We start from the raw sequence: 27,994 nt of genomic DNA on the forward strand, positions 1-27,994 counted from the left end.
GATCGCCGGGGCTGACCGGACAGGTTGCTCCTTTAAATAAACGGGTATAGAGGACATACACACACCGGCTGCCCAGTGAAAGATGGGAAAGACAAAAGAAAACCACCTTCAGAACAGAATCAGGTTGGTTTATTTCAGCCACACGTGAGAAATTAATTCATCATTCAATAACCTGTCAAAATAAGCTGATTACAATAAATGATCAGAAACTGAAAAGGGCGTTAAAGAATAAACAAAAAAAAAACCCTGAAAATTATATTTCAGAGAGATCCCAATCCTCATGGCAGGGAAACGTGCAGACAACTCAAACAATAAGAGAAACGGCAACAAAAATGCCGGAAGACAAAACAAGCGATGGAATAATTATGACACAAGAAAATAAAAGATTCCTGAAACCAATAAGGAGAAACGAATCTTACACGGGGTGTCCAAGCAAATCTGAACTCGCATCTTATTGCCTGAACTTTTCCTGAAGTGCATCTGAACAAACCACAGTCATTTATAAAACTCAGAAATTCCTGAATAACTGTGTCCATAAACATCACAGTACCTTCCTTCAGATGTAACAGGGCAATTCTACGACGACCAGGTGGTCTGAAGAGGAATGGGACTCTATTGCTTGAAGCACGTGAATTTTCCAATGATCCAGTAGCTACACTGAGAAGTGAAAGTGGTGGAGCATAACACAGCGTAACGTCAAGACACAGTAAAAATGGTCTTCATGCAATCGGAAGGACTCACGCCCAGTCCAGCTGTCCTGCCCACTTCAAGCTGTGGTTCTTGAGACATGGTACAATCACAATGACGCAGCATCTGCAGTCCGAGACGTGGACCCAGTCCCATTCCTCCTTTCTACCCCACCCCTTGTTTTGGAGTGTCGCCCTTGTTGCTGAGCTACAGGGCAGTGGTTGAGATCTTCCTCTGAAATGAGACCCTCTTCTGTGTCTCTTTGGCTGCTCGTGCAGTTATCTTGCCGTTTGAAGTGTCTCTGAAAAACCTCAGTTTGGAGGGTCATGTAGCCCCAACACGTCACCCCACCCCTCTATCTCAGCAAGAACCGGGACGCCCTGCACCTAAACGAGAGGTCGCAAAACAGAGGGCTAAGGGCTCAGAGGTAGGGCGAGGGGTGAAATGGGACTGGGCCTTACGCCGGTCTTGAAATTAGACAGTTGGTGGGTTATAATGTTAACATATCACTATCGGGTACAAAAAGGAGCAAATATATTCTCTATAAGGAGTGAACACTGTCTGCAACCCATCCCTGGGTTAAAGTTGGCACATGAATTTAAGTTCAGTCATATAAAAACTTTATCTACAATCAACTAGTTAAAAAAAGAAAAAACACTCAAGCTCTGCATTATCCAGAAAGTACAGTCAAGGACGCCCCCCCAAACGGTAATGCATACGGAGGTGTATCAGCACAGTAGTCTTCTGCAAAGTAGAGAGCGAAATCGACAACGATCAGCCGACACGTCCTAATTACAGAAGCCCTGAAGGGAAAAATCCGTTCCAATTTATTTATTTATTTGCTGCCTGTAAGAAAAACCAAAAGCTGCCAAAGTATTTCTAGCACCACTTGTACAAATTAGCCATAAAAAACCCAAATTTTTTTCCCCTCATGTTTTTTCCAATACTGTATGCAAAAAAACATTGGCTGCTTTAACTCTTCATGGACCAGCTAAAAAAATGACTGGGAGCTCACCAGCTAACGGCTAGTATGCTGTACCAGCATCAACCACAATTCAGTTCAATAGACAATCAATTTATTATTTTAAGAAACGCTGCTTATCAGGGCTGTGAGAAATGGGCAGCTCATTCACTGAGAGTAGGAGATCATGTATGATAGTTACATGCTATCCCAGCCATGGCCATTACTCTAACTGCCCCCTGCTGGTCAAAGCTGGCGTAACATGCCAAGTGTTGGCCAAGGTGCGTCATGCTAGAAATACTTTTGGGCTGGTTTTGGTATAACGTACATCTGTCTGCTCTGGACTGGACTGGACTGGACTGGACACCTGTCCACGGTGTTTCTTGCCTTCCACCCAAAGACAACCGAGATAGGCTCCAGCCACCCCCCCAGGACCCAGAAGAATAAGCGGTTTAGAACGTGTGTGTCTGTGTGTGTTTGGTATGTTATAAAAGCAGAACATATAAATGATAAAGTGGAACTTTACCCTTCAGGTCTTCCTAATGTATAACATGATGCAACTCAAATTTGATGTAAAACAAAAAAAAAAAACAAACAAGAAAAAAAAGACGCACAGAGCGACACTAACAAAAATAAACTTTTTGTTAAAACCAAAATATTAAATATACAAGTGGGTCCAGTAAAAACTAATTTCCCTCCAAACCTTTTCAGTTTCCAGAGATTCTGAACAATTTTGAAAATGCAGTGATTTATACATTTTTTCAGCGCCCCCCCCCAAAGCTTCGCTCTGCACTCTACTTCCATGAGCCTTCTTGAGGTGCAGTTCCTACTAGGCCAGAGTGAGGCGGTTTAATCAGCTCCCCCTTGTGGTCACAGAGCAGTACAACAGCGGTTCTCAAACAGCTGCTCGATGACCGTACTGTCCGCCAGTGTGGACACGTCTCCCAAGTCCTGCTGGTTAGAGGCTATTTTGCGTAGCAAACGCCGCATGATTTTACCTGCGGAGAACATTTTGACAGAAAGTCATTTCCTCAGAAATACACACGAGGCTGAGAACAGCATATAAACATAAACACATGTCAAAGGTGTTATGCTGGTACCTGATCTAGTTTTGGGAAGCCCAGGTGCATTCTGTATATAGTCCGGAGTGGCTATGGCACCAATCTTCTCCCTGACTGCTCAACACAATAAAACACAACAGCAGTGGTCAGAGATCCTGAGTCTGCACTTTGCCATATTTTGAGGGAGATCCTTTTTAAAATGTAGCCGAGCAATACAAACATCAGGGACTGAGAAGTTGGGTAGTACAAAGAAATCAAAATGTTTTAGTAAGATAATAATCATAACAGTAAAATTTAACAATAAACCGTTAAATCAATAAACCATTAAAATTACAATACAGTAGCTTAACAAGTAACAGATCAGATAAGGATAAAATAAATAAAAACACGAATGAATGAAATAAAAAGAACAAGGTGCAAGACGATAAACTGACAATAATATAAAAAGTAAAAGAATAGCTAAAACATACCAAAATCATATTAAAAGTCAAGTAAAAACAAATAAACTGGGTTTCTCTCTCTTTTGAAAAGGATCCATTTCCTTCATTCTTCTTTTTTGCCACGTATGGTGTTTGTGTAGCTTTAAGTACCAGAGGCGTCACTTTTATACAAACATTTTCCAACCTCTTTTTATCCTTTACAGTTGAACAGGCTGATTTGTTATTGTTTCTTTAAGTGTGTTATATGCAAATTGTCTCGGCTGTGATTGGCTAACCCTGTGTTGTGCAGTATTCAGTAAGCAGGCTGTCTGGCTGCGTTCACACAGCAGGTAAAAGTGGCCCAAATCTGATTTTGTGGTTTGGATGTTCAGATGATCGTTTAAATGTGGTCTGTATGCGACAGTCTGACCAGATCAGCTCCTAAACTGACCCACATGAAAAGACCTGAGCGTCACGCTGCGTCACGCGGCTCATCCAGAGGTAAACAATCACAAACGCCAACGAACGCCGGTCGCTCCCGGAGGATCAGCTTCATCTTCACCAGCATCACAGGAGCATCATGAGGCTTCACTGACTGACAGCTGGGCTCATCACCCACAACGTGTTCGAGCTGTAAAAAGGGCGCGGCCACTTCTTCGGTTCACGTCCTCGGATTCTTTAAACTTTTAAACTTTTAAACGCTTTAAGAGTTTTAGAGTTCTTTAGAAATCTCTTTAAACACGGAGGGTTCTCTTCTCCTTTTTTGATACAGCAAGATCAGCCAAAATGTTTGAGTCTTGACAGCACAGAACGTCGAGACGAATGTCGAGTTGGATTGATGGAAAAAAAGGCACAGGAATTCTGATCTGGTTCCTGCAGCACTGCTGTGTCTGATCCACTCACACCAGCGCAACACACACTAACATACCACCACCACGTCAGTGTTACTGCAGTGCTGAGAATGATCCACCACCCAAATAGTACCTGCTCTGTGAGGGTCCATGGGGGTCCTGACCACTGAAGAACAGGGTAACAGAGTATCAGAGAAACAGATGGACTACAGTCTGTAACTGTAGAACTACAGAGTGCAGCTATACAGTAAGTGGAGCTGATAAAGTGGACAGTGAGGGTACAAATGAGGAGGTGGTCATGATGTTACGCCTGATTGGTGTATTTTCCAGCTCTAGGCTTAAGCTGCATTTGTGCTGTCCGACAGGTGGCGCCATTTACAAATATCAGGTGAACGCTGGTCTCAACCAGAGGAGTCACATGATATAAAACAGAAACGGCTCATTTTTAGACAAATTTCCTTTTCACTTGAATTCTGATACCAAAAATCTCTCAAGCTGCCAAAAAGCACAGCCTTGACATAAACAAGCACTGTAAAAATCAAAACACTGTCGGTGAATAAGATTAACTGAGAATCTCCATGTGCCACGTTAGAGAGCAAGCCCAGCGTCACTGAAATGGAACCTGATCGTATTTGTGAATACAGAGATGCACAAAAGCCACAAACCTTGCTTTCTGAGCTCAGCTTCCAGGGTGGTAGTGTAGTCGATGCCATCTGTGAGAGTGACAAAGCAGTAGAGGCTCTCTCCTTTCACAGGGTGTGGGGTCCCCACCACTGCAGCCTCCGCTACAGCCTCATGCTCCACCAGAGCGGACTCTACCTCGGCCGTGCTCAGCAAGTGACCTAAGAGAGATTCACAAACTATCACTACAATTTCCAAGAGAAAGCACAGCAAGAGCAGCAGGACAGACGTCAGTTCTCACCAGAAACATTCAGCATGTCATCAATCCTGCCAGTGATCCAGTAGTATCCATCCTTATCTCTACGGCAACCTGAACACATAGTTAAGCATGAGTATACAAATAAACACATTTCTTAAAAATATATCAAATAAAAATGTCCTGTATTTCCACTTATGATATTACTGTGGATGACTATTTTCTGACCTCTCTATATTCCCTGGAATCAAGCGGGAGGTTTTTGGTACTTTAGCTTTAAGACGAATGTTTGTGAATACAGCAGAGATGACGAATGTCCTGTATTTTGCTTCAAAAAAGCAGTTTGGACTGAAACACCCCTTTTAGCTTTAGTACAAATGGGCAGCACTAAACTGCTGTAGGCTGAAACGATGAATTCACAATGGGCTGAAATGGTTTTCAGCTTAGTTTCCATATATGGACTGTGTGGGACTGAACAGCATGGATTTGAAACTTTATGACTGTTTATACACATCAAAGTCTTTTATTTTAAAAATGTGAGGGAATTAAGGTTTTTCCCATTATATTGGCCCTCTAAGAGTACAGCGTGCACAGCCCAATCAACCAACTGCAAACAGACATTACCATCACCAGTCACGTAGAATCCAGGGAATTTCTTGAAGTAGGTGGTCTCAAATCTCTGATGGTTCCCAAACACAGTCCTCATCACCCCGGGCCAGGGCTGCTTAAATACCTGAAGAAGAAGATGCATCACATTTCACATGCTGTGCTAAGGTATGGCCATGTTAATCTATTTTGTTCAATTTCTGCATGAAGATAAATAAGGAAAAAGATGTGGATTTTAAAAAAGCCACGGCACAAGTAAGAAGTTTAATGTTTAAAAAACTGCTGCACAAAGACAAACTGGTTATAAATTTGCAACTAGGGCAATTTCTCATTCTGACCCAAATATAAAAAAATACTACACTACACAGAACTAGAACTTATGACCATGATTCACAAGCAAAATCTGCCAAGCACTTCTATGAACTGTTATGTAAACCCTTGGCCATGCGGGCCCAAAGAGCAGAACTGGGCAAAATACTTTGAAAATGTACTGATGACTGAATACACCATCCTAAACATATTCAGTAACACATTCTGTTAGAATACATAAAAACTAAGAAATATTCTGAAAGTATTGTTTTAAAAATGAAAATGCAGTTGTACTCTGAACACCGTCTCCACAAGGCAAAAGGCAGATTGTGGACAGTGCACAGTGTGTAGTCAGCATCATTAATAGAGAAGACCCAGACCAAGGCTCAGTCCTATTTCTTATTTCTACCCCAACCCTTGTTTTGGAGCGCTGCCCCTTGTTCCTGAGCTACAGGGCAGTGGTTGAGATCTTCCTCTGAAATGAGCCCCTCTAATAAAAGAGCATCACTTCATTAACAGCTACTAGCGCCGCCCTGTAGGCGACCCTGCCCGTCTGCAGGGACAGCAGAGGAGGGGAAAGTTCAGCTCCTCACTGCTGGGCTTTAGTTACATTTAGGGATCAGACGCCTTCAAAGAGGGGGGCAGTTATTTATTTAAAATTTATTTTAAAGCCTCTTACCAGGTAGCCCTCGTTTGGTCCCTCCAGCTCCTCACCCGACTCGTTCAGAATGGCAGGCACCACCCCAAAAAACGGAAATGTCTACAGACACAAACACAAGCTCGTGTCATGAGCTTCAAAGTCATCTAAACACAACACTAACACACACAAGAGCCACTCTGAGACGGTAAACTGGTCATAGCAAAAACATTGTTTACCTTAAGTTTCCCAGAACCGCCCGTTTTATATGACTGCGCTAAACTGCTTGACTATCACAAACAAACAAACCTGCGAGAGACACTTAAAGCACTTACTGCAGATCCTGGTTTGAGAGGCGTGGCAGCTGGTAGAGGTGTTAGAACATGTCCTCCCTGAATAATACAAAGGAGAAGTCTGTTTAAACATCATCGCCACACACAAATCTAACAATAAAAGATTAACTAAATTCATATTAAACAGTTTAAAGAAGCAGAAATAGCTTCCTACTGTCTCTGTTTGCCAGAAGGTGTCGACCACAGGGCATCTACCATCTCCAACTACATTATAGTACCACTGCCAGGCCTCGGGGTTAATAGGCTCACCTACTGTACCCAAGATCTTCAGAGAACTTCGCTTATACCTGGGAGCACAAACACAGATTCTAACAAAACTTTCTTCCAGTTTCAACATTTCAAATATTTTTAATCTTTGTACTATTTTCAATTAAATATAGGCTTTACATGATTTGCATATCATCCTATCTATACTATTCTATTACATTTCTATATTCTATTTTCATTTTGCACAGCGTACCAACTTTTTTTTTTTTTGGAAACAGGGTTGTACAAGTTTGAGAATTTTTCATCCATAGACATCCCAGTCAACTACACCCTGTGGCCGAACACAGCACTGAAGCTGTATCGACATTATAACATTCATAGGGTTATGAGACCGATCAGAGGTGTGAAATCCAGGATAAAGGCTTCTGTAATGAAGAACTTACTTGTGGACTGGCTCACTGCCGTATTTCATGAGGAGTCTGATGGCTGTGGGGGCAGTGTAGAACTTGGAGACGTGGTATTTATCCACTATCTCCCACATTCTGCTAACATCAGGGTAGGTGGGCAGACCTTCAAACTAGGAGCGGGGATTGACAAAGTGAAATGAACATCGTTAATGGCACTCAGACCACTTGACCAGAATTAAGGTCAATCTGGTTCAGCATGCCAAACCAAGAGGTTATCTTTCTGGTAAGTAACCCTGATTTTGACTGCAACCATGTTTGACCTTGCTGAACAAAACAACCAAATACTGGGAACCAACTGCACAGAGCCAACAGTCCGGATCCCGTTCCACGCTTGAAAGCTCTGCATGCTTGGCCCCTTCCTCTTACAGCATGCATGCCAACTAACAGACAGCATGGCGTGCACTCACCAGGACACTGGTGGCCCCGTTGGCCAGGGGCCCATAAGTGATGTACGAGTGACCGGTGATCCAGCCAATGTCTGCTGTGCACCAGTACACGTCATCAGGGTGGTAGTCGAACACCAGTTTAAATGTTGTGGCAGTGTACAGCATGTAACCACTGACTGTGTGCAACACACCCTGAAGAAGGAAAAAAAAGGAAGTGAGACTCAACGGATCAGAGGTGTAGCCATAATGAGACAAATGGAGTTACTGAGCTGCATTGTTGTCTGTGGGTGCTGTCATTGTATTATGGCCAAGCGAATCATTACACTCTCCGTTTTAATCTTCCCAGCTCTTCAAATCACTGATAAGCTGCTGTTGCTATCCACCATTGCTTCAAGCCTTCAGTTTATTATCTACATGTCAGTGTTTCCACCTCCAGCTGTGGTTAAAATGTTTCTACAGGCCTGTGAAAGTGAGATTTTGTAAGTTTGCTGTGTTGTTTTCCCTTATTTTTTGGATATCTCAGCTGTCTGACTAAAGCCTTGGGTCAACAGACTGGGCGTGACACTATCAGACTGGTTTATGATATTCTTGGGTGACTGAAATACTGGAGATCCACACTAAACAATTAGGGATCGCACACACTACTCAGCTTTTCAGCTGCTGAACCAAACAGACTCACTGAACTCAAAGAACTCATTCTCCTATTACTAGAGACCCAAATAAACAAACGTGGAGCAGCTGCTGCCGTTTTCTCTGTTTGCGCTGATACAGTAAAGAAGCAGCACTTAAACATGTTTAAGTGGTCATGGATTTAAAAGTGTGATCCGTTTTTTTAACGTACATAATATCGATTGTGCCTTAAACTCGGCTCATTAAAAAGCTTTGCTACACACGTGACAGACTTTGCCATTTTTCTTTGTTTACTTGCTGTATTTTCTTCTTTCGTGCCCTCTGTTTTCACTGGCTCCATAAAGATGGAGCTGCTGACCAGTTTACACTAGACTACGCTCAGAGTCAGGTTGAACAAAATCAAACGTTTAATAAACTCCGACTGGTCTGAAACTCGATCAGAAGGCCACAAATCTCCAACCGCCCCACACGACTGCATTCTCTCTCCAACTGCCGACTCTGACGGAGCCAAAAATCTGCAGACTAGTGCCGACCAGAGCAAAATCAGGATAAAAGTCATGTAGTGGATCCCCAGCTTAACATAGTTATATCATCTTCACTGGGCAAAAGTGCCTACTGCCAGAGTATGCATGCTTTACCCTCATGCTTACATAACTGTGCTGCTGTGTTGGTTGTGTTTATGTGAATCCAGTACTGTAGAAGCACTGGAATAAGTGGGGTGATGACTGCACTGCTGTCAGGAATAGGCAACAGCCGGAAGTTGAGACATTGTGGAACGTAATTTCACTCCACTGTGTACTGGTACAGCGGCGGAATGACCTTGATCTTGACCTTGTGGGAGGCAGTGCATTTAGAAAACTTTATGTACCAAGTAGGCCTACTCCACAGTACGGTAAGAGGTTACCACACAATAAATACCTTAGGTTTCCCAGTGGAGCCACTGGTGTAGAGAATAAAGAGAGGATCTTCAGATTCACACCAGACCGGCTCACACTCATCAGAGGCGCCTTCCATCAGAGAGTGCCAACACACATCCACCTCTGGGTTCCAGGGTACCTGCATTAACCACAGCCCACAAAGCAGAAGGTCAGACGGTCTTCTCTGAGCCATACTGAGCAAGGACTGTTAGGAAAATATCCTTTTAATCCTCAAAATCTCTACACGTTCCAAAGGTGAACAGCCCCAATATACACCATATGGCCAAAAGTATATGGACACCTGCTCATCCAAACCTTTCCTCCAAAATCAGAGTATTACAATGGAGTTTGTCCTCGTTTGCAGTAACGGTCTCTACTCTTCTGGGAAAGCTTTACACTAGATGGAACATTGTTGTGGGGATCTGACTGCATTCAGTCACAAGAACTTTAGTGAAGCCAGGTACTGTTGTTGGATGATCAAGTTCTGGGTCACTCCAGCTCATCACAAAAATATTGGAGGAGCTCTATCATTGCAGAGAACACAGTTACAATGCTGGGGGTGGGTATAACCCCTCAAGCCCACACTTGGCATTTTACATTGTGACCTTAGGGTCACATGCATTGACTCCAGAGCATCTTGTTTAATTGCCAATGCTTTTCTAAGGAGATTATACAAGCAGTGTGTGCATTTAACCCCCGTGTTGGCACTGGGTGCACCTTGAAGCAGCTGAATTAATTAAGACGAAGGGGTGTCCACAAACTTTTGGACGTATAGTGTATTTAGATGCTTTTCACACAGACACCCACACACTTCAACTACAAGTGGTCTGGAGGTGCTGATATGGAAAAAAAAATTAAACTCATTTGATTCTGCATGGCTTTCAATCTAACCAAGGAAACTGGTTAGACCACAGTGCAAAATCACATTTTATACAACAGAAAACAAACAATAAGAAAGAGAAAAGATCAAGTAAAGTTAGTGACACACAGAGCCATCACAGAGCTACAGAACTTAGGAGTTAATAGGATACATACAGAGGAACATGACTAAAAGAGTGTATTTGATTGGATCAGTTCTAGCATGCACGTCATGGGGCTGAGAGAAGGGAACACAGGAAAAGAGAGCCAAGTGACAGGAGCGTGTAAATGGAACTAATGAGTGAGTCTGCATTTGACCGTACTCAAAGAACAGTCAAATCCATGAGACATTGGGAGAAGAGGAGAGCAGACAGATTTTGGCACTGTTTAAGGGTATAAGAGATTTTAGAGAAACTGAGGTTACATAACTGTGTTTCCAAAGCCACGTCCCCAAGCACTAATAGGTCTGATCCAAGTGTTGGTTCTAACTATATGGCCAGAAAGACACTCCATGCAAGTGCACAAATGCAAATGACTACACCTTGCCAACACAACGCAAGCACATGTTCTAGATGTACACAGGGCGACCTAAGCGTGAGTGAGACCCTTTTTGATAAATGCACCGGGATCATATCCCCAATGATAAAACTGATGATTTCCTTCTGATGATCAAGACTCTAAACAGACTGATCAGCTGTGTGTCATAATTCCCAGCGGAGGTCACAAAATTGTCTACAATTAGATCACAGATAAACTGAAGTACTGATCATTGGCACTAAAACTCAGAGACAAGCAGTTTATGAGAAACTTGGTTCTTTAGCTTCATATATCTATATAACCTCAAGTAGGAAACCTGGGTGCGATCTTAGACTCTGAGCTCTGTTTGATCTGCATGTAAACAGTCACTAAAGCAGCTTTTATCATCTGAGAGAATCACTACAGTTCAGCCTTTTCTCTCTCAGAGCGACGCAGAGAAACCTGTTCATGCGTTTGTTCCAGCAGAGTTGATCACTGTAATGGTCTTCATACTGAACCTCCTAAGAAATCAGTACATCCTTTACAGCTCGGACAAGACGCAGCAGCATCCTACCAAACAGATCCGTCTGGTTTAAAAGAGCTGCACTGGCTGTCTGTATCACTCAGGATAGAGTTTAAAGCTCTGCTACTAGTCTTTAAGCCTCTAAGGATACATTTACACAGCAGGTAAAAGTGGCCCAAACTGATTTTCTCACCAAATCAGATTTTTTTGTTCAGTTGTTCACATATTTTAAATGTGACCTGTATGCAACATCAGTCTGAACAGATTAGCTCTCAAACCGACTCGCATGAGCAAAAGAAGATGCTTCACGTGGCTCGTTCAGAGGTAAACAATCATGGCGACTAGTGAACACTAGTCGCTCTCGGTTTCGTCTTCGCCAGCATCACAGGAGCGATTATGAAGTTCCAGTGACAGCTGGGCTCATCATGCACAGTGTGGTCGAGTTGGCCGTTAAAAGGGCCCGGTATTCGGCCATGGCCATTTCTCTAGTTCATGTTCTTGAATTCTTTAAAGCGTTCTCTGACGCCGCAGTCTAGGGCTCCTCCGGCCGCGCTCAGCTCGGAGAAAACACGGAGCGGCTGCGATGAGTCTCCTCAATTTTTTGTACAGAAACGTCAGCCTTAATGTTTGAGTCTCATCAGCGCGAAACGGTGACGAATATCGAGTTGGACTGACGTAATAGTCAGATGAATTCCGATCTGGCTGCTCAGACGGAGTCGCATCGCCGTAGATCGGATACGGATGGGATTTCAGTAGCACATATGAAAATGTCTCAAATCGGAATTGAAAATGCCACTCGGTGTGTTTATCTGTTCACACTGACACACACCTGTGTCACATTTGAGGAAAAAGAGGCCTCTTTTACCTGCTGTGTAAACGGAGCCTAAACGACCTTAAAACTCCGCTTACATCAGCTACAATTACATCTGTTCATGTTCCGGCACGTAATCCAAGATCTGCAGATACTGACCTTCTACAAACACCCTCAGTAAAACACAGAAAACGTGGAGAGGCTCTTTCAGTTACTCTGCTTCTACACGGTGGAGCTCAGTTCACCTTTTATCAGGCAGTCGAGCTCAGAGCTCACTTTTAATAAACTTCTGAAAGCGCAGCTCTTGAAGTTAAACTCTACGTCTCACGGTGTTCATCTTCTGATTTGATCCGTTTCATTTTCTTCTGATTCTGAATAAATGCTTATGATTTCTTACACAACTATGTTTTATCACTTGTCTGTAAACCACTTGAAGCTGTCACTGGCAAGAAAAGTGCTATATAAATAAATATTATTATTATTATTATTATGAAAAAATGATGAATCGCCCTTTTGATGATTATTCACAATAGTTACACTTTGTGTTCTCCTGTCATGTAAAGAGAAAGGCAATGTTAGGCTTATTTGTCTCACTTGTTTCTACTGCAGTTATAAACCTCAGAATAGAAGAAATCAGAGTGCGTGTGCACCAGATATGCTCTTATTTCAATGGTCACAACAATTATAATTACTTGGTTGCCGGATTTCTGACGGTGAAAAGACCTATGAATAGGTTATGTAAGCCAAGTGGCCCTTGCTGCAACGCTCAAAATGCAGTTTGCGCTTATGTTTTAAATGTAAAAACTCACAAAACTGATTTTATGTAGTGTGAAGCAGCTGCATCTGCTTTCTAGCATGTGGCACATTTCTGGCCAAATAGTTTAGACCAATGGTTTTCAAACTAATCCTCAGGGCTCCCCAGATAATCACATTTTTGCTGTATCCCAACACGCAACACAGGAATAGAGCAAAAACTGGGGACCACCTAAAGGGGGGGCACAAAGACCGGTTTGAGAATCACTGGTTAGACCAAGAGAAACTTTCTAAAACACTACACATAACCTGAGTCAGCCTGGGTGCCATGATCTGCCACTCTGCTGTGCCTGGCCAAATGGGCTTTGCAGATGAATGTTAACCAATACCCTGTTTACACCTGGTCATTTCATGCACCAAGAGCAGCGGCCTGTAATTAAAATTCAATAAGGTTAGAGAAAATTTCTTCAAGCGAAGGTCCAGAACATCAGAATGTCTGACCTGCATCACAGCTCAGTGCCATGTACTGTTTACTGAAGTAGCAGAGTAGGAATATCAGCATCTTATACAGTCAACAGCTGAACATCAGGTCAGATAAAGTCCAGTTCGGTCAGATTTCACCAACATTTACTGAACATCAGATCAAATAAAGTCCAGTTCGGTCAGATTTCACCAACATTTACTGAACATCAGATCAAATAAAGTCCAGTTCGGTCAGATTTCACCAACATTTACTGAACATCAGATCAAATAAAGTCCAGTTCGGTCAGATTTCACCAACATTTACTGAACATCAGATCAAATAAAGTCCAGTTCGGTCAGATTTCAACAACATTTACTGAACATCAGATCAAATAAAGTCCAGTTCGGTCAGATTTCACCAACATTTATTGAACATCAGATCAAATAAAGTCCAGTTCGGTCAGATTTCAACAGCATTTACTGAACATCAGATCAAATAAAGTCCAGTTCGGTCGGATTTCACCAACATTTACTGAACATCAGATCAAATAAAGTCCAGTTCGGTCAGATTTCACCAACATTTACTGAACATCAGATCAAATAAAGTCCAGTTCGGTCAGATTTCACCAACATTTACTGAACATCAGATCAAATAAAGTCCAGTTCGGTCAGATTTCAACAGCATTTACTGAACATCAGATCAAATAAAGTCCAGTTCGGTCAGATTTCACCAACATTTACTGAACATCAGATCAAATAAAGTCCAGTTCGGTCAGATTTCACCAACATTTACTGAACATCAGATCAAATAAAGTCCAGTTCGGTCAGATTTCACCAACATTTACTGAACATCAGATCAAATAAAGTCCAGTTCGGTCAGATTTCACCAACATTTACTGAACATCAGATCAAATAAAGTCCAGTTCGGTCAGATTTCAACAGCATTTACTGAACATCAGATCAAATAAAGTCCAGTTCGGTCGGATTTCACCAACATTTACTGAACATCAGATCAAATAAAGTCCAGTTCGGTCAGATTTCACCAACATTTACTGAACATCAGATCAAATAAAGTCCAGTTCGGTCAGATTTCAGCAACATTTACTGAACATCAGATCAAATAAAGTCCAGTTCGGTCAGATTTCACCAACATTTACTGAACATCAGATCAAATAAAGTCCAGTTCGGTCAGATTTCAACAGCATTTACTGAACATCAGATCAAATAAAGTCCAGTTCGGTCGGATTTCACCAACATTTACTGAACATCAGATCAAATAAAGTCCAGTTCGGTCAGATTTCACCAACATTTACTGAACATCAGATCAAATAAAGTCCAGTTCGGTCAGATTTCAGCAACATTTACTGAACATCAGATCAAATAAAGTCCAGTTTGGTCAGATTTCAACAACATTTACTGTCAGTTTCCTCTTTTTAGATCACGTCATGTGGAATAACTTCCCTCTGACTCACTTTCTTCTCTGACTGCTGTTTCTCTCCTCGTCCCTCCCCTGTGTGGCGTCACTCACTCGAGTCTCAGAGCTCATCGTAAACAGATCTGATTGGCTGAGTAGCGTCACGTGTGATATTCACAACGCATGTGATTGGTCTGTGAGCCTCTGGCCGCTAAAGTGGTACTGTAAAAGCTAGAAAAGCAGCGCCGATTAAAACAGGACCACCCTGTCAAAATTAAATAATTCTCCAGTTTACTGGTTATAGGTCCAGGTCCGCATGGGACAGCGTCTGGGTCCGGACTCGGACCACGGTCTGCCTATTAGTGACCTTTGACCTAGAGTATCAAGAATTGGGTGAGTGCTACGGCAAAAATATCACACTACAAAACTTTGATACTCATCATGCAATGCACCACACTTAAAAACTGGCATCAAAATCATTTGGCGAAATGATTTTCTTTCAACATTTTACATACTTTCCAGTGTTCTTTAGTACTAACGATACCCATAATGCGCTAAGCGAAGAAAAAGAAAATGCCCATCTCTTAGGATTATAGATTATGGAGATAATCTACATCAAAACAGGTGCAAATGCACCCAAGTCGCATTTAAATAGGTGTAAAGCCCAACACTATGACAGGGCCCTTCCTAGCCTCTTCTGCATATGAGGAAAAACAGCCCACTGCATTGCCAGCAGTAAAGAGATGAATTTCTTCTCCTTAAGTTCAGCTCTTGATGCAAGTTTCTCCTCTGAATTTAATTCAGCAGCGTTTGGGCCTGAGCTAGATAAAGTCACTAGATTTAGATTAGACTTAGTTCTAGTCACTAGAACTAGATTAGTTCATTTTCAACTGTTATTCACTGTCGGCTACAATACTACTTAACAAACGTGATACATGACGGCAGTGAATAATACAAGAGGAGGCTAATCAGCAAAATCAAGCAATAGCTTCATTTTATAATTTGACAAACTAATTATACAATAAAAAAAATTACATTTAAAATGCATCACTTTAACCTGAACTAAAAGTGCAGAGAGCATGTACGGTCACAGACGCTCAGGCGGTCAGGCGCTCAGTCTCAGCATTTTGTAAGACTATATGACGTCTTTATAAGCATTTGTATATTTAATGCAGCTGTTCTTTTAGCTACTGAGGCGATATGGAGAAGAGACTCTGCAGGACCGCCACCATTTGACACGCTGCCCAATAACGAATACGGTACGGTCATGTCGTCAGATATAAACGTATAGCAGCTGTATTACAGCTCCAGACTTAATAATTAAAGCTGTGCACTCCTGTGTTCATACTGCTCTTATAATAAAACTGAAAGCCATTCATTACACAGTACATTAAACTAAACTCACTGAGAGACTCTGCGTTGGCCTTTAGGTCCTGTTGTGTTGTTTGTTGTGAAGGAAAAGTCTGGATAAACCGTTATTTACACACAGACCTAATCTGAAGTGTCCATATGTATGCGAGATGCACGTGCACATAAAGGGGAGTTAGGATTCTGCACAACACAGACATCCGAGCTTCTGAGACCACGCGTGCTCTCTGCATGTCCATTTCCAGCAATTAATTTTATTTATTTTTGGATAAACAAAATAAGACCCTTTATTCAACTGTTGTTTGTCTGTTATTTGACTTTATGATTAGTTTGTGAAACTGTAAAACAAAAGCTATTTCTTGATTTCTGCACTGAAGATAACAACCAAAAACGAGAACAGACCCATTTTCCTGTTTTTCAATCCTGGTTTTGAAATAAAAATTGAATGAGCAAAATATCCACAGACCCACGTGACACAGAGCTATCAGATTTCAATCTGACTACTAAGCGTTAGTGCATGGTAGTCAGATGCGTCTTAGTGCACATTACAAGTTACCCAAAACGACCAGGTGCAAATGAGGTCCGTATCTTAAGTGTGACTGAGAGTGTTAGGTAGAAAAAAATCCCTAATCTCTTTATATTGACCATCAACTGGTGAAGCCAGATGAACCAGAACACACAGAGTGGCTACAGCTAACCAGCATTGGTCCCAGACTACTGTTGGGTGATTTGTGACTGTCAGTATTTCTGTTATGATCTGAGATTTGCCCTTTCAGAATTGGCATCAAACACAAAGCAGTCATTAATCCAGCAGCTAAAAGGAAAGGACTGACATCGGGTTTTTATTTTGTTTCCTTTCCACGTTTAAACAGCAGAAAACTGCCAAGTCTGAAAAGGCTGCAGATGTACGGTGAGATGCACTTGCACACACACTGTGTTAGAGTGTGAAAACTGATACAGGCCTCGAACCTTCCCAAAGAAAGACAGGAGCCGAGGAGTGGACAAAAGTGTTAAAGAAAGACCAGATAGGAAAAAGAGGCAAGAGTTAAGCAGAGGGAGGGCTTGAAATACCTTAGGGATGGGACGGACCCTCCTTACATTTTCTTTCCGTTTCTCCTGCTAAAGGGGGGTTAATGGAGAGATTATGCACATATAAAAGATAATGAGGAAAGGATAAATATGGCAACACCTCACTGTAAATCAGAAGACCTTTATCTCGATTACAGAACGTTTAATGACCCCTGACGTTCAGAGCACAGCAGAGACAATGAAGACTCCGCACTAATCACCCTCAGCTCTCACAGTTTTTATATGATTCAAAGGTCTTCAGCACAATATCTTGTGGGTGTTGCCAGATTTCAATGGCTTTAGAATGGTCATAAAAACCATACTGACCCAAAAACAGCAACTTAAATAACACAGATAGGACAACACGTGACTGAGCTTGGGTAAAAGTAAACAAACACAGGATAGGGCTTAACATTACAAGAATACAGCAGGCAGTATTATCCATTAGTAGACAGTTGGTTAATGAATGAGACTGACAAATTACTGATGAAGATGAGAGGTCAAGGTTTACCTGGAGGTCAGGGCAGGAACGTTTTGCAGGGGGTGACAGGGAGCCAGGTGATGAGGCTTCCTGTTCCTCCTTGGATAAGTGTTTCAGCATAATACACCGCTCCACAGGGAAAGATCTGTGGGAAATGCACGGTACCCAATAAACAAGCTTGGCTTACAACCCAACCCCTAAATCTGTACTATGTAACAGTGCTGGGCGATTTGGCTTCAAATCAGTATCACGATATACTGACCATTACCTTGATTATGATTAAGGAACGATTATTTTGTTTTTAGTTTTTTGTTTGTTTCTTTTTTGCCCTCATAGTTCACTGACAAGGTCGGTACTGTAAATATGTTCTGCATATCTTAATGCAATTTTTAAAAAAAATTTTTAATGCAAATTTGGGGTGATATTTCTGTATAAAAATTACTAGAGACTCATCCGAAGCCCTCCGTGTTTAAAGAGATTTCTAAAGAACGCGGCCGCAGCGGAACGAGGCTGCAGCGGAACGAGGCCGCAGGGGAACGAGGCCGCAGGGGAACGCGGCCGCAGGGGAACGCGGCCGCAGGGGAAAGCGGCCGCTGGGGAACGCGGCCGCTGGGGAACGACGCCGCAGGGGAATGACGCCGCAGCATCAAAGAACAGTTAAAACTCTGAAAGCGAAGTTTAAAGAATCCGAGGACGTGAACCGAAGAAGTGGCCGCGCCCTTTTTACAGCTCGAACACGTTGTGGGTGATGAGCCCAGCTGGCAGTCAGTGAAGTCTCATGATGCTCCTGTGATGCTGGTGAAGATGAAGCTGATCCTCCGGGAGCGACCGGCGTTCGTTGGCGGTTGTGGTTGTTTACCTCTGGATGAGCCGCGTGACGCAGCATGACGCTCAGGTCTTTTCATGTGGGTCAGTTTAGGAGCTGATCTGGTCAGACTGTCGCATACAGACCACATTTAAACGATCATCTGAACATCCAAACCACAAAATCAGATTTGGGCCACTTTTACCTGCTGTGTGAACGCAGCCTCAGCTTCCACGTCACAGACGCAAGATTACGCTGGTTAGAGGTTCCAAATGTCCATTTCGATTAATCGCCCAGTTCTAGCGTGTAATAAATTAAAATGCTAAATATAGTTTGTGCCACATCGATTTTTTTTATTTCTTTTAAAGTGCAGCTGAAAGATTGAGATTTATCATGAACTTAACGTTTAACTACAAAACTTCAAAAAATGCCATTCCACGTCTTAATGTCACTCTGCAAACACAAGGTCCATAGGCAGAGCTTTATTTTAGTAAACGTGTCCCGAAGTCTGAAAATCAGTGTGTAACCTTGAGAAGTGTTACTAGTGAAATGCATATTTTCTGCACCTAAAAAACCTTTTTGTATTTTAGTGAAAAATACTACTTTTAAAAATACTTTTATGTTTAAAACTGTTGCTACCAAAACATCTGGTAAAGCTTTTTAATAAAGGAACGTTCAATCATTTATTTTAATAAAAATCATAATTGAGGTATGGGGTCATTCAAATCAAAAGGGTTTTAGTCTAAACTCCAAAGTGGTTTCAACATTGAGCCAATTCAGTAAAATGATCCCTATAAAAATAAAGTGGCATTCAATTCCACACATACTTCCAGCCTCATTTTACACCCTGGAATTAAAAAGGCAGTTTTTTGTTACTGTGCCTTTAAAACGAAAAATAAATAGTTTTTCATGATTTGAGTCCTTCAGGAATTTAGTCAACAATTAGAATGAATGAGATGAATCAGCAAGTCCTGCACATGTGTCTTTAATCAAGACTTGTGCATTAGGCTGCCAGAAAGTGGGTGTGTACGTGTGTCTTACTTGTCCCTGCATTTCTCCAGCGCCTCGTCAGCGATCACTTTAAGATTGATCAGCTTATCTCCCCTGTAAAAGCCATCTGGGAGGGGAACATGGACAGAGAGAAAAGAGAAGCGTTGTCTAAATCGAATTAATGAGCTAAATGTAAACATGTGATAAGGGCTTGAAAGGGCATACAGTACTGCCCTAGTCAAAGCTGGGATGTGGGCGTACAGTGCGTAGTCACACCAGGAGTAAGCTGATAAACCTGGCATTAGCCTCAATACACATACACAAGGGGATTTTCATTCACAGACTATGAAGGGTCCAGAAATTAAACTGCCCGTTTGTCTCCATCTTTATATGGACAGTTATATAGATTCCCCAAAACCCAAACAGAACTTTTACGGGGTTATTCGATTATCTGACAGCACTGTGTGCACTAAAAAACAGACTTGTCAGTCTATAATAACCAATGCAGCACAGAAGTCAATGTAGACATTCACAAGATCACTAAATTCAGGCTCTCTGGTTCAGAACGTGGGTGTGACATCCAAGGTATGGTAGCAAAGAGCTTTTGAAAGCAATGCAATGAGCTCCATTTCTAATGCTGCAAATCAAAACAATGATCAAAGGCAGCTCTCCCTAACAGCAAGAAAGCTTACAGCCAACACTGATTATCATGGGTTAAAGATGATCCAGATTAATATTCCCAAAAACACAAAGCAAAAATAATAAACTTTTCTTACCAGCCGTAACGAGCAGAGAACACTGAGAATCTATGATTCTTTCACAGAGGGACTCGGCAGAGAAGCCTGCAAACTGAAATACGACACAAACACAGCCATGTTCATGAACCCTTCGGGATATTTCACTGTAAACTTTGAGAATAGCTTGTCTTCTAATAAAACCCCATTTCCAAAAAAGTTGGGATGTGTTTAAGGGAAACTACAAAGACAACATATAAAATTTTGAAACTGGGGAATTTTATTGTTTTCTGGAAAAAATATGCCTGTTTTGAATTTAACAAAATGACACAGTCCAAAAAAGTCAGGACGGGTCTGTTTACCCCCCAGTTTCATCTCCTCTTCTTTACCAGCTCTCTGAGTGTTTGGGAACTGAGGAGATGCTGCTGTAGCCCTGAAAGTGAAATGTTTTCTGTTCTTGTCTGATTCAGGATTTCAGCTGCTCATCAGTTTCAGGAGCTCCTTTGTCATATTATTCATTACATAATGTGCCAAATGTTATCAGTGGTGACCGGTCTGGACTGCAGGCAGGTCAGTTTAGTACAGTGCTGCTGTAATACACGCAGAATGTGGTTTTACATCGTCTTGTTGAAATAATCAAGGCCCTCCTATGAGCACTAATGCCCCCCTAAACCATCATGAATACTGGCTTTAGAACTGAGCACTGATAAGCTGAGTGGCCTTCAGCCCGGAGGACACAGTGTCCATGATTTCCTAAAGAATTTCAGATGTTGATTCGTCGGACCGCTGGACACTTTTCCACCTCCCCTCAGTCCATTTTAAATGAGCTCAGGCCCAGAGAAGGTGGCAGCGTTTCTGGCTCCTGTTTATATTTGGGTTCTTCTTTGTGTTTTAGAGTTAGGCTTACTACAAGTGAAAAACGACAGAAGAGTGACCAGGAGAACACACCACAATTGAATGCACAGCTCCAATTCGGGCACAAGCCAGCATAGCCACCACCAGTTCAACTACCATGGGCATGTAAATGGACACACGATCCCCCTTTTTCACACCTGTAAGGACAGAGACAATAAGAGAGACAGTACAACTTCAAAATGCTGTAATCTGATTTGCTTAACCTGCGCTATATTCCAACAAAAGGGTATGTAAAATTTAAAAACTGATATACCTTGTAACTTGAGGACGTTGGCAAACTTGCACACTTCCTGTAATAGTTCTCTGTAGGTCACAGTCTTCTCATCTCCTGGCTCGTTCCCCTCCCTGCGAGATGCCAAAGAGCCATGAAGGAAAAGCACATTTATCAGACAAGATCAGAGCATTAACATTTATTTAAATATGTATGAAGTGATCAATGCTCAAACGGGTCGGGTTTTTCAGTGGGATCTGCATTAGGTCAAACCCGTCCAACAGGTCTGTCAGAAAAGCAGCGTCTGGCAATTTATAAACAATGTACTGTTGGCCCTTCAAACGGTTTTCTCTCCTACCCCAACAGCAGTCTAGTGTGTCACCAAACACACCATCCTGACTGAAATGCAGTTAAACGCTTGACGTCAGCTCAGCTGCTCAGAAACTGAGCCCAAGAATTAATGAGCTTGCAGCACAGAAAACATGCCAGGTGTCTAGCTCAAGGAAATAAGTAGATTTAAAAGACCTGTGGACACATCAACATTTTAAATATTCCAAGTATTAATTTAATATTTCAAGGTCTGAGGTTTTTGCGTATTTTAAATAAACAATGGCCAGTTCGGTTCATGGCAGTTCAGCACATGCATGTGCACTACTGAGTGCTCCAGAAATGGAAAACAAGCCCAAGCAACCACTTAAAACATTAACTTCCTTATCTTTCCAATGCCCTTCTCGGATAACACACAGGCACGTTCACTGAAGCCACAGCATGTGAAAAGAACCATTTCCTGTAACTACCATTATAATGCCTACATGACACACAGTTTCTCATACGGCGTAACAGATAACTGCCCTTCCTTCACTCCGCCGTCTCCCCTTGCCTGCCTCATAAGAGCTGGCACTGGGCACATCCAACGGGCCTCGAGTGTTTTCTAAGTAGAAAAGTTTGAATCATTTTCATGGCTGTACAGGCTGGGCTGCACAAGCCTTTACATAGCTGGTTCTTGCACAATCGCATACTAGTGAAGGGAGTCCTACAAGCACGGACGGAAGGAAACATATATTATGTCAGAGATTCACAAATGCCAAGTGTAGCATTTCAGGCTAAAATCCCGTGTTGTAATCTGCGCTCCTCCAGAATTGCAAAATCAAAGATGCACAAGTAGCTCGGCGTGAACATCTCCCGAGGCTTTAATGCATAACAGGTATAAATCTAAGTGCCTTGTTTAGTGTTTAGTGTGAAGGCCTTCAACTGGCTAAAGAAATCCATAGCATCTGTGAAGACGGAGTGCTGCTGACCACCTGAAAGAGGGGGGACAAATGAATTGGAGCGATAAGGCCAGTGATAACACTGAGCAAAGAAGAAGGCATCTGAGGCCTCGTTAGTGCAGTAGGTAGCAAGTCAGTCTTATAATCTGAAGGTTATAAGTTCAATCCTCACACGGGGCAGGGAAGATTTTGGGGGCAGTCATGGGCTGGATGTTGGGGAACCAGCCGGTTCGATCCCCTGAGCCGACAGTACGTGACTGAAGTGCCCTTGAGCAAGACACCTGACACCCAACTGCTCCCCGGGCGCTGTGGATAAGGCTGCCCACCACTCTGGGCAAGTGCGCTCACTGCCCCCTAGTGTGTGTGTGGTCACTAGTGTGCACTGCACGAATGGGTTAAATGCGGAGGTGAATTTCCTGTGTGGGACTAATGAGGGTCTCTTAATCTTAAATTCAGCAGAAGGCGCTCTCAGAACTAACCCTACTACCAAACCGGTACTGCTATATTTGAAACTCTAACCGGACCTGAACCTGCTCACTCTTTTATGGTCCTGATGCATCAGAGCTCCGTGTGTCTCTCTGTCGTAATGACCAGGTCATAACGTTTCCACGATGAACAAATCTCGGACTCGTAATTGGAAAAAAAAGGCATTTCCAAAACTTCAACCAAAAGTCAATGTGACTAACAAGCATGCAAGACTGGGTAGACCAAAAACTGCTACCATCAGATAAACAGTACTCAACACCGCTCATCTCTGGGTGAAGAAGATCAAACACCATCCAATCTTGCTTCTGCTCTGAAAAAAATCCTTCTGCCATTCTGCCACCTCAATGCAATGGAACTGAAAGGATGCGTAACTGTCAACGTGCTGTTACTGAGAAAATTAATAAACCAATAAAAACACAAACAAGAAAATTTGCAAAGCAGACAAAGAAGCAGCCGGCGTGTTCAGGAGAACGGCCAGGCAGCCCAGAGTCCAGACCTCAACATCACTGAGCTTTAATCATGAGAAATGCAACCAACCTCTAGAACTGAACTCTGGAGTTGTGGAAAAACATTTGGAAAATCTGAAAGAAAGTCTCCTGAAAGTGGAAGCTGTAATAAAGGCCTCATCAAGTAAACATGCTTTCAAATATCAATTAAAACTGTATTTGCTGAGACTTGAGTTTATTACATATGTTTAATATATTTTCTCTGCTGCTGAAAAATGAAAAACTTGTACTTAATTACTTAATGGCTGTTATGCACTGCATTATTTATATATATATATATATATATATATATATATATATATATGTGTGTGTGTGTGTGTGTTTATATATACACATACACACACACTAATTTCACCAGTCTCCTCCAGGCCTGGGTAGCATGGGTAGTCAGACCTCTGGCTGAAGCTTGTCTGTCAGCGTTTTATCTACAATTAACCGCGATTACATTGCGTACTATTGTGCTATCCGGGCGGCTGTCCTGCACAAATCCCATTCTAAGGAGCATCATGCGGCTTTAGTGAGACAACAGTCTTTTCATTTGAACTCACAACGTGTCCGTTTAACTCCTCTTTTCAGCATCGCTTTCATCTGCACACCAATATTTTCCTCCTAGTCACCAATTCTGATGCCAGCTTTAAACTCTCCTACCACCAGATGTAGGACGTCACTGCACAGGTACTTTGAGAGTTTAATACTCTTTTGGCTTCGGCCCAGTTTGGTGTCAATTCTGCTGAATATGAGAGAAGCATCACTTCCTCCTGCGCTGAATTCACCTCATTACGCTGTACACGAAGAAACATTTTCAGGGTGGATCCGTCAGTCGTATCCATCTGCCTCTGCCTCAGAAGTGTTTTAAGAAAACAACTATAAAACTTATGAACAGCCAAAGCTCTGAAGATGATTATATGATTATGGGAAAGAAGGGAATGAATGGATCCACGCCTGCACGAGCTAAATGTCATCGCAGCTCTAACCGAAGTCTAAAACCCTTTTTCAATACACAACAATAAAAAGCTCACCTTTCTAATCAAGTCTTCATTAAATTTTACATACTGCTGTTGTCGGAAGAAAACCTCATATCTTCAAAACGGTAACTTTACAGGAGAAGGAAAAAACCTACTGTATTTTTAATGTAAGTCAATGGAACCAGACGTTTTGGGTCGTTTATTTTAGTCCATTTTCTATGAAAGCGTAAAAAGAGCAACAGGCATTTTTAATTATGCCAAAAAGTGAAACATGGAGATACGAGGATTTGCTCTGACAGCAGCGATATCCTGATCTTCATGTTTTACATGGCGAGGAGTTTGTGAGTCACAAATGCTCATCTAAACTTCCCCGTCTGTGTGTCTGTCCTGGCTGTCGAATTCAGTGACCTCACACTACTACACTACTCTCTCCTTCGTGGCCCTGACCATTCTTATACAAACGCCACTGATACTGACCAGTAGAAGGCCACTTTATCCCCCAGCTTCTTCTCATGGACGTTGCGGTCCAGAACATTGTAGCAGATGTTCGTGGTGGCTCCTTCCATGCACTTGACAAAGATTTCGCCCTTGGTGACGTCAAAGTTGTAGTCCAGGAACTGTCCGGTATGCTTCGTCTTCCAGAAGAACTCCTTGGCAATGTCTACCCAAAACTCTGAAAGAATGAGATGAAGTCTTAACAGGTCATGCAAGTGCAACTTGGACATGTTCTGCAGAGAATATATAAAAATAATCAAACTGCGTTCAAACAAGGGGACGCGTTTGTTTTTAACGGAGTGGTGTAATATGGTGTATTTATGGACATCTTACTGTACATATTGTACTTCTGGACACTTCACACCTAGTCACTTTATTTCAGCACCAATATGCGCACATATTTATTCAGTAAAGTCATTACCTGCGTCTCCTTGTACATTCATTATTGCACTGCATCGCATTTTTATCTCAGGATAGATCTACTGCATATTTTTGGTTGTGTGTGTATATATATATATATATATATATATATATATATATATATATATATATACACACACACACACACACAACTATACTGTGTAGAGGTCACTAACAGGCGTCCAGACCCAGACCTATAACCGATAAACTGTAGAGAATTATTTAATTTTGGTGTAGCTTTTCTAGTCTTTACGGTTCTGCTTTAGCGGCCCGGGAGACTCGCAGACCAAATCACTTGCGCTGTTCAGCCAATCAGATCTGTTTACGATGAGCTCTGAGACTGGAGTCAGTGACGCCACACAGGGGAGGGACGAGGAGAGAAACAGCAGTCAGAGAAGAAAGTGAGTCAGAGGGAAGTTATTCCACATGACGTGATCTAAAAAGAGGAAACTGACAGTAAATGTTGAAATCTGACCGAACTGGACTTTATTTGATCTGATGTTCAGTAAATGTTGGTGAAATCTGACCAAACTGGACTTTATTTGATCTGATGTTCAGTAAATGTTGGTGAAATCTGACCGAACTGGACTTTATTTGATCTGATGTTCAGTAAATGTTGGTGAAATCTGACCGAACTGGACTTTATTTGATCTGATGTTCAGCTGTCGACTGTGTAAGATGCTGATATTCCTACTCGGCTACTTCAGTAAACAGTACCGGTACATGGCTCTGAGTCGTGATGCAGGTCAGACGCTATGATGTTCTGGACCTTCGCTTGAGGAACTTCTCTAACTGGACCTTACTGAATTTTAATTCAGCCTGGTCTGTAGGTACTTTATTTCTATATATAAATATTATGCGCACACACGTCGCTGCTGTTGGAACAAAACCTCGTATCTCCAAAAGGGCAACTTTACAGGAGAAGGTAAAAACACACTTCACTTTTAATTTAAGTCAATGGAACCAGACGTCTTTACAGTTAATTCTAAGCCATGTCTTTTGGTCCATTCACCATGAAATTCACACACAATGTAAAGAACAACGGTCAAATTGTCTAAAAGGGAAAAATGACAAAAATGGAGATACAAGGTTTTGTTACGACAACAGCGATATACATTTTATTTATATATTTATTTACATACACACATTCTTTATTGTATCACCCTAATATTATATATATTACTATAACTGTACTGTGTTGTGTGACTTTCCTTCGGGATCCATAAGATATCTATCTATATGCTATTGGGGTGTTATTTACATTTCTAAAATATATTTATTTACACACACACACACACACACACACACACACACACACACACACCTCAAAATAATATCTGCTAATATTCCGAGCTGTATTGCTAAAGTGCTTATTTTGCATAAAACTACTGCAACAACCCAAAACAGCGCAGCTAAACTGCTGTGTACTTCCCGGCGGACAGAACCGCCGACAGAACCGAGCTGAAAACTTCCATTACAGTATTAATCACTAACACCGCAGCCCGGCTGAATAACGCTGGGTCAGAAATCTGAACCGTTTCGACCGGGGAAAGCAGTCGGTCAGGGATCTGCTCTCATCGCTGAGCGTCTTCTGGCGCCTCTGCGCTGCTTCAGCCTGGAAAGCAGTCCGGCGTGTGAGAAAACAGGCAGTGGAGTTAAAGATCTCACCCTCCGGAGACTCCACCGACTTCTCATACAGCTCCTTAAAGCGCTCGAAGCTGGGAACGTGCGACTCCTTCTTCAGGTGCTCGGCGGCGGTCAGCACGTCCTCCTTCGGAGCCTTTTCGGGGATCATTGTGGGCCGGGGGTCAGTTCGCTGTCCGGGCAGAGCTCCTCGGCTGCAGAGCCGGGCCGCTGGGAAAGCTACGCGGCTTTTGCGGAGGCTGGTTCGCTCCCCTTCCCCGGGTCACCCGCGACTCCGGCGTCCACAGCTAAAGCAAGCGAGGAGGAGACAGCGGGATGAATGAACTTCCTTGACCGCCCTAAATTGATTAGTTTAGTCGACTGGCGGTCCAACCACGGCCGCAAACCCCGCAGATATGCGGATAATGTGGAGAATTTGTGAGGCGAGCTAACGCGGCTAACGCAGCTCGCGCGGCTCTGAGGAACCAGTTAGGCTAGGCTAGGCTAGGCTAGGCTAAGCTAAGCTACCGTAGCACAGCCCGAGGCGCGCTGAGCCCACTGGCTGCGGTTCCGCGTCTGTCTGAAGGCTGAATCCGCGCCGGTCAGCCAGCCACGGCATCTGTCTGATAACCGCCTCCCCTGAAAACCGTGGCTGTGCTTTAAGGCGCTTCCCGGAGAGACTTCCACTGGGCGCTGGAGGCCGATTGGTGCGGTAGCCGCTCCGGCGGTGTGGCCGCTCCTCTCCGCCCAGCAACGCTCGGCTCGGTAAACACAGCCCGCCGCCCTCCCCGCTCACAGAGGCTGTTAGCAGGACTAATGCGAGGCAGCATGTATCCGAACCGCGTCCAGGTTGTCCCGTTTAAAGGTCGCGAAACCGCCCGGAGCCGCAGGAGGACAAGGCGAGACACACAGCGCGCAGGGCGGATACGCTGAACACGCAGCGCGGTCTCTGAG

At 42.8% G+C, this 27,994-nt stretch overlaps 1 protein-coding gene across 2 annotated transcripts; it reads right to left on the minus strand.

The window, feature by feature from the left end:
• Nucleotides 1-107: 107 nt before the first annotated feature.
• On the minus strand, nucleotides 108-27,989 carry acss2 (acyl-CoA synthetase short chain family member 2). 2 transcript variants are annotated; one of them, XM_017715685.2, is made up of 19 exons: nucleotides 27,086-27,989; nucleotides 24,980-25,175; nucleotides 21,320-21,411; nucleotides 21,100-21,203; nucleotides 20,194-20,266; nucleotides 19,469-19,544; nucleotides 17,653-17,767; nucleotides 17,145-17,192; nucleotides 9,370-9,507; nucleotides 7,843-8,013; nucleotides 7,412-7,545; nucleotides 6,916-7,048; nucleotides 6,744-6,800; nucleotides 6,451-6,531; nucleotides 5,481-5,589; nucleotides 4,902-4,970; nucleotides 4,645-4,821; nucleotides 2,749-2,823; nucleotides 108-2,646 (listed from the first exon to the last, which is right to left on the minus strand). In XM_017715685.2, the coding sequence occupies exons 1-19, from the start codon at nucleotides 27,210-27,212 to the stop codon at nucleotides 2,519-2,521; spliced, it is 2,103 nt and encodes a 700-aa protein (XP_017571174.1). In that variant the 5' UTR covers nucleotides 27,213-27,989; the 3' UTR covers nucleotides 108-2,518. The 2 variants fall into 2 exon arrangements, with proteins under 2 accessions (XP_017571174.1, XP_017571176.1); XM_017715687.2 differs by lacking the exon at nucleotides 17,145-17,192.
• Between the last annotated feature and the right edge of the window lie 5 nt (nucleotides 27,990-27,994).

This window comes from Pygocentrus nattereri, chromosome 9, assembly GCF_015220715.1.
Source record: "Pygocentrus nattereri isolate fPygNat1 chromosome 9, fPygNat1.pri, whole genome shotgun sequence".
Lineage (NCBI taxonomy): Eukaryota > Metazoa > Chordata > Actinopteri > Characiformes > Serrasalmidae > Pygocentrus > Pygocentrus nattereri.

What these genes read in the sequence shown, in the direction of transcription:
- acss2 (XM_017715685.2), bottom strand. Translation starts at nt 27,212, where the DNA reads ATGATCCCCGAAAAGGCTCCGAAGGAGGACGTGCTGACCGCCGCCGAG. An exon ending in GCTCCACTGGGAAACCTAAG is followed by an intron (nt 8,014 to 9,369) that starts GTATTTATTGTG and finishes TTCCTTCTTCAG; the next exon opens with GGTGTGTTGCACACAGTCAG. An exon ending in GGCAGTGAGCCAGTCCACAA is followed by an intron (nt 7,049 to 7,411) that starts GTAAGTTCTTCA and finishes TTGTGCTCCCAG; the next exon opens with GTATAAGCGAAGTTCTCTGA.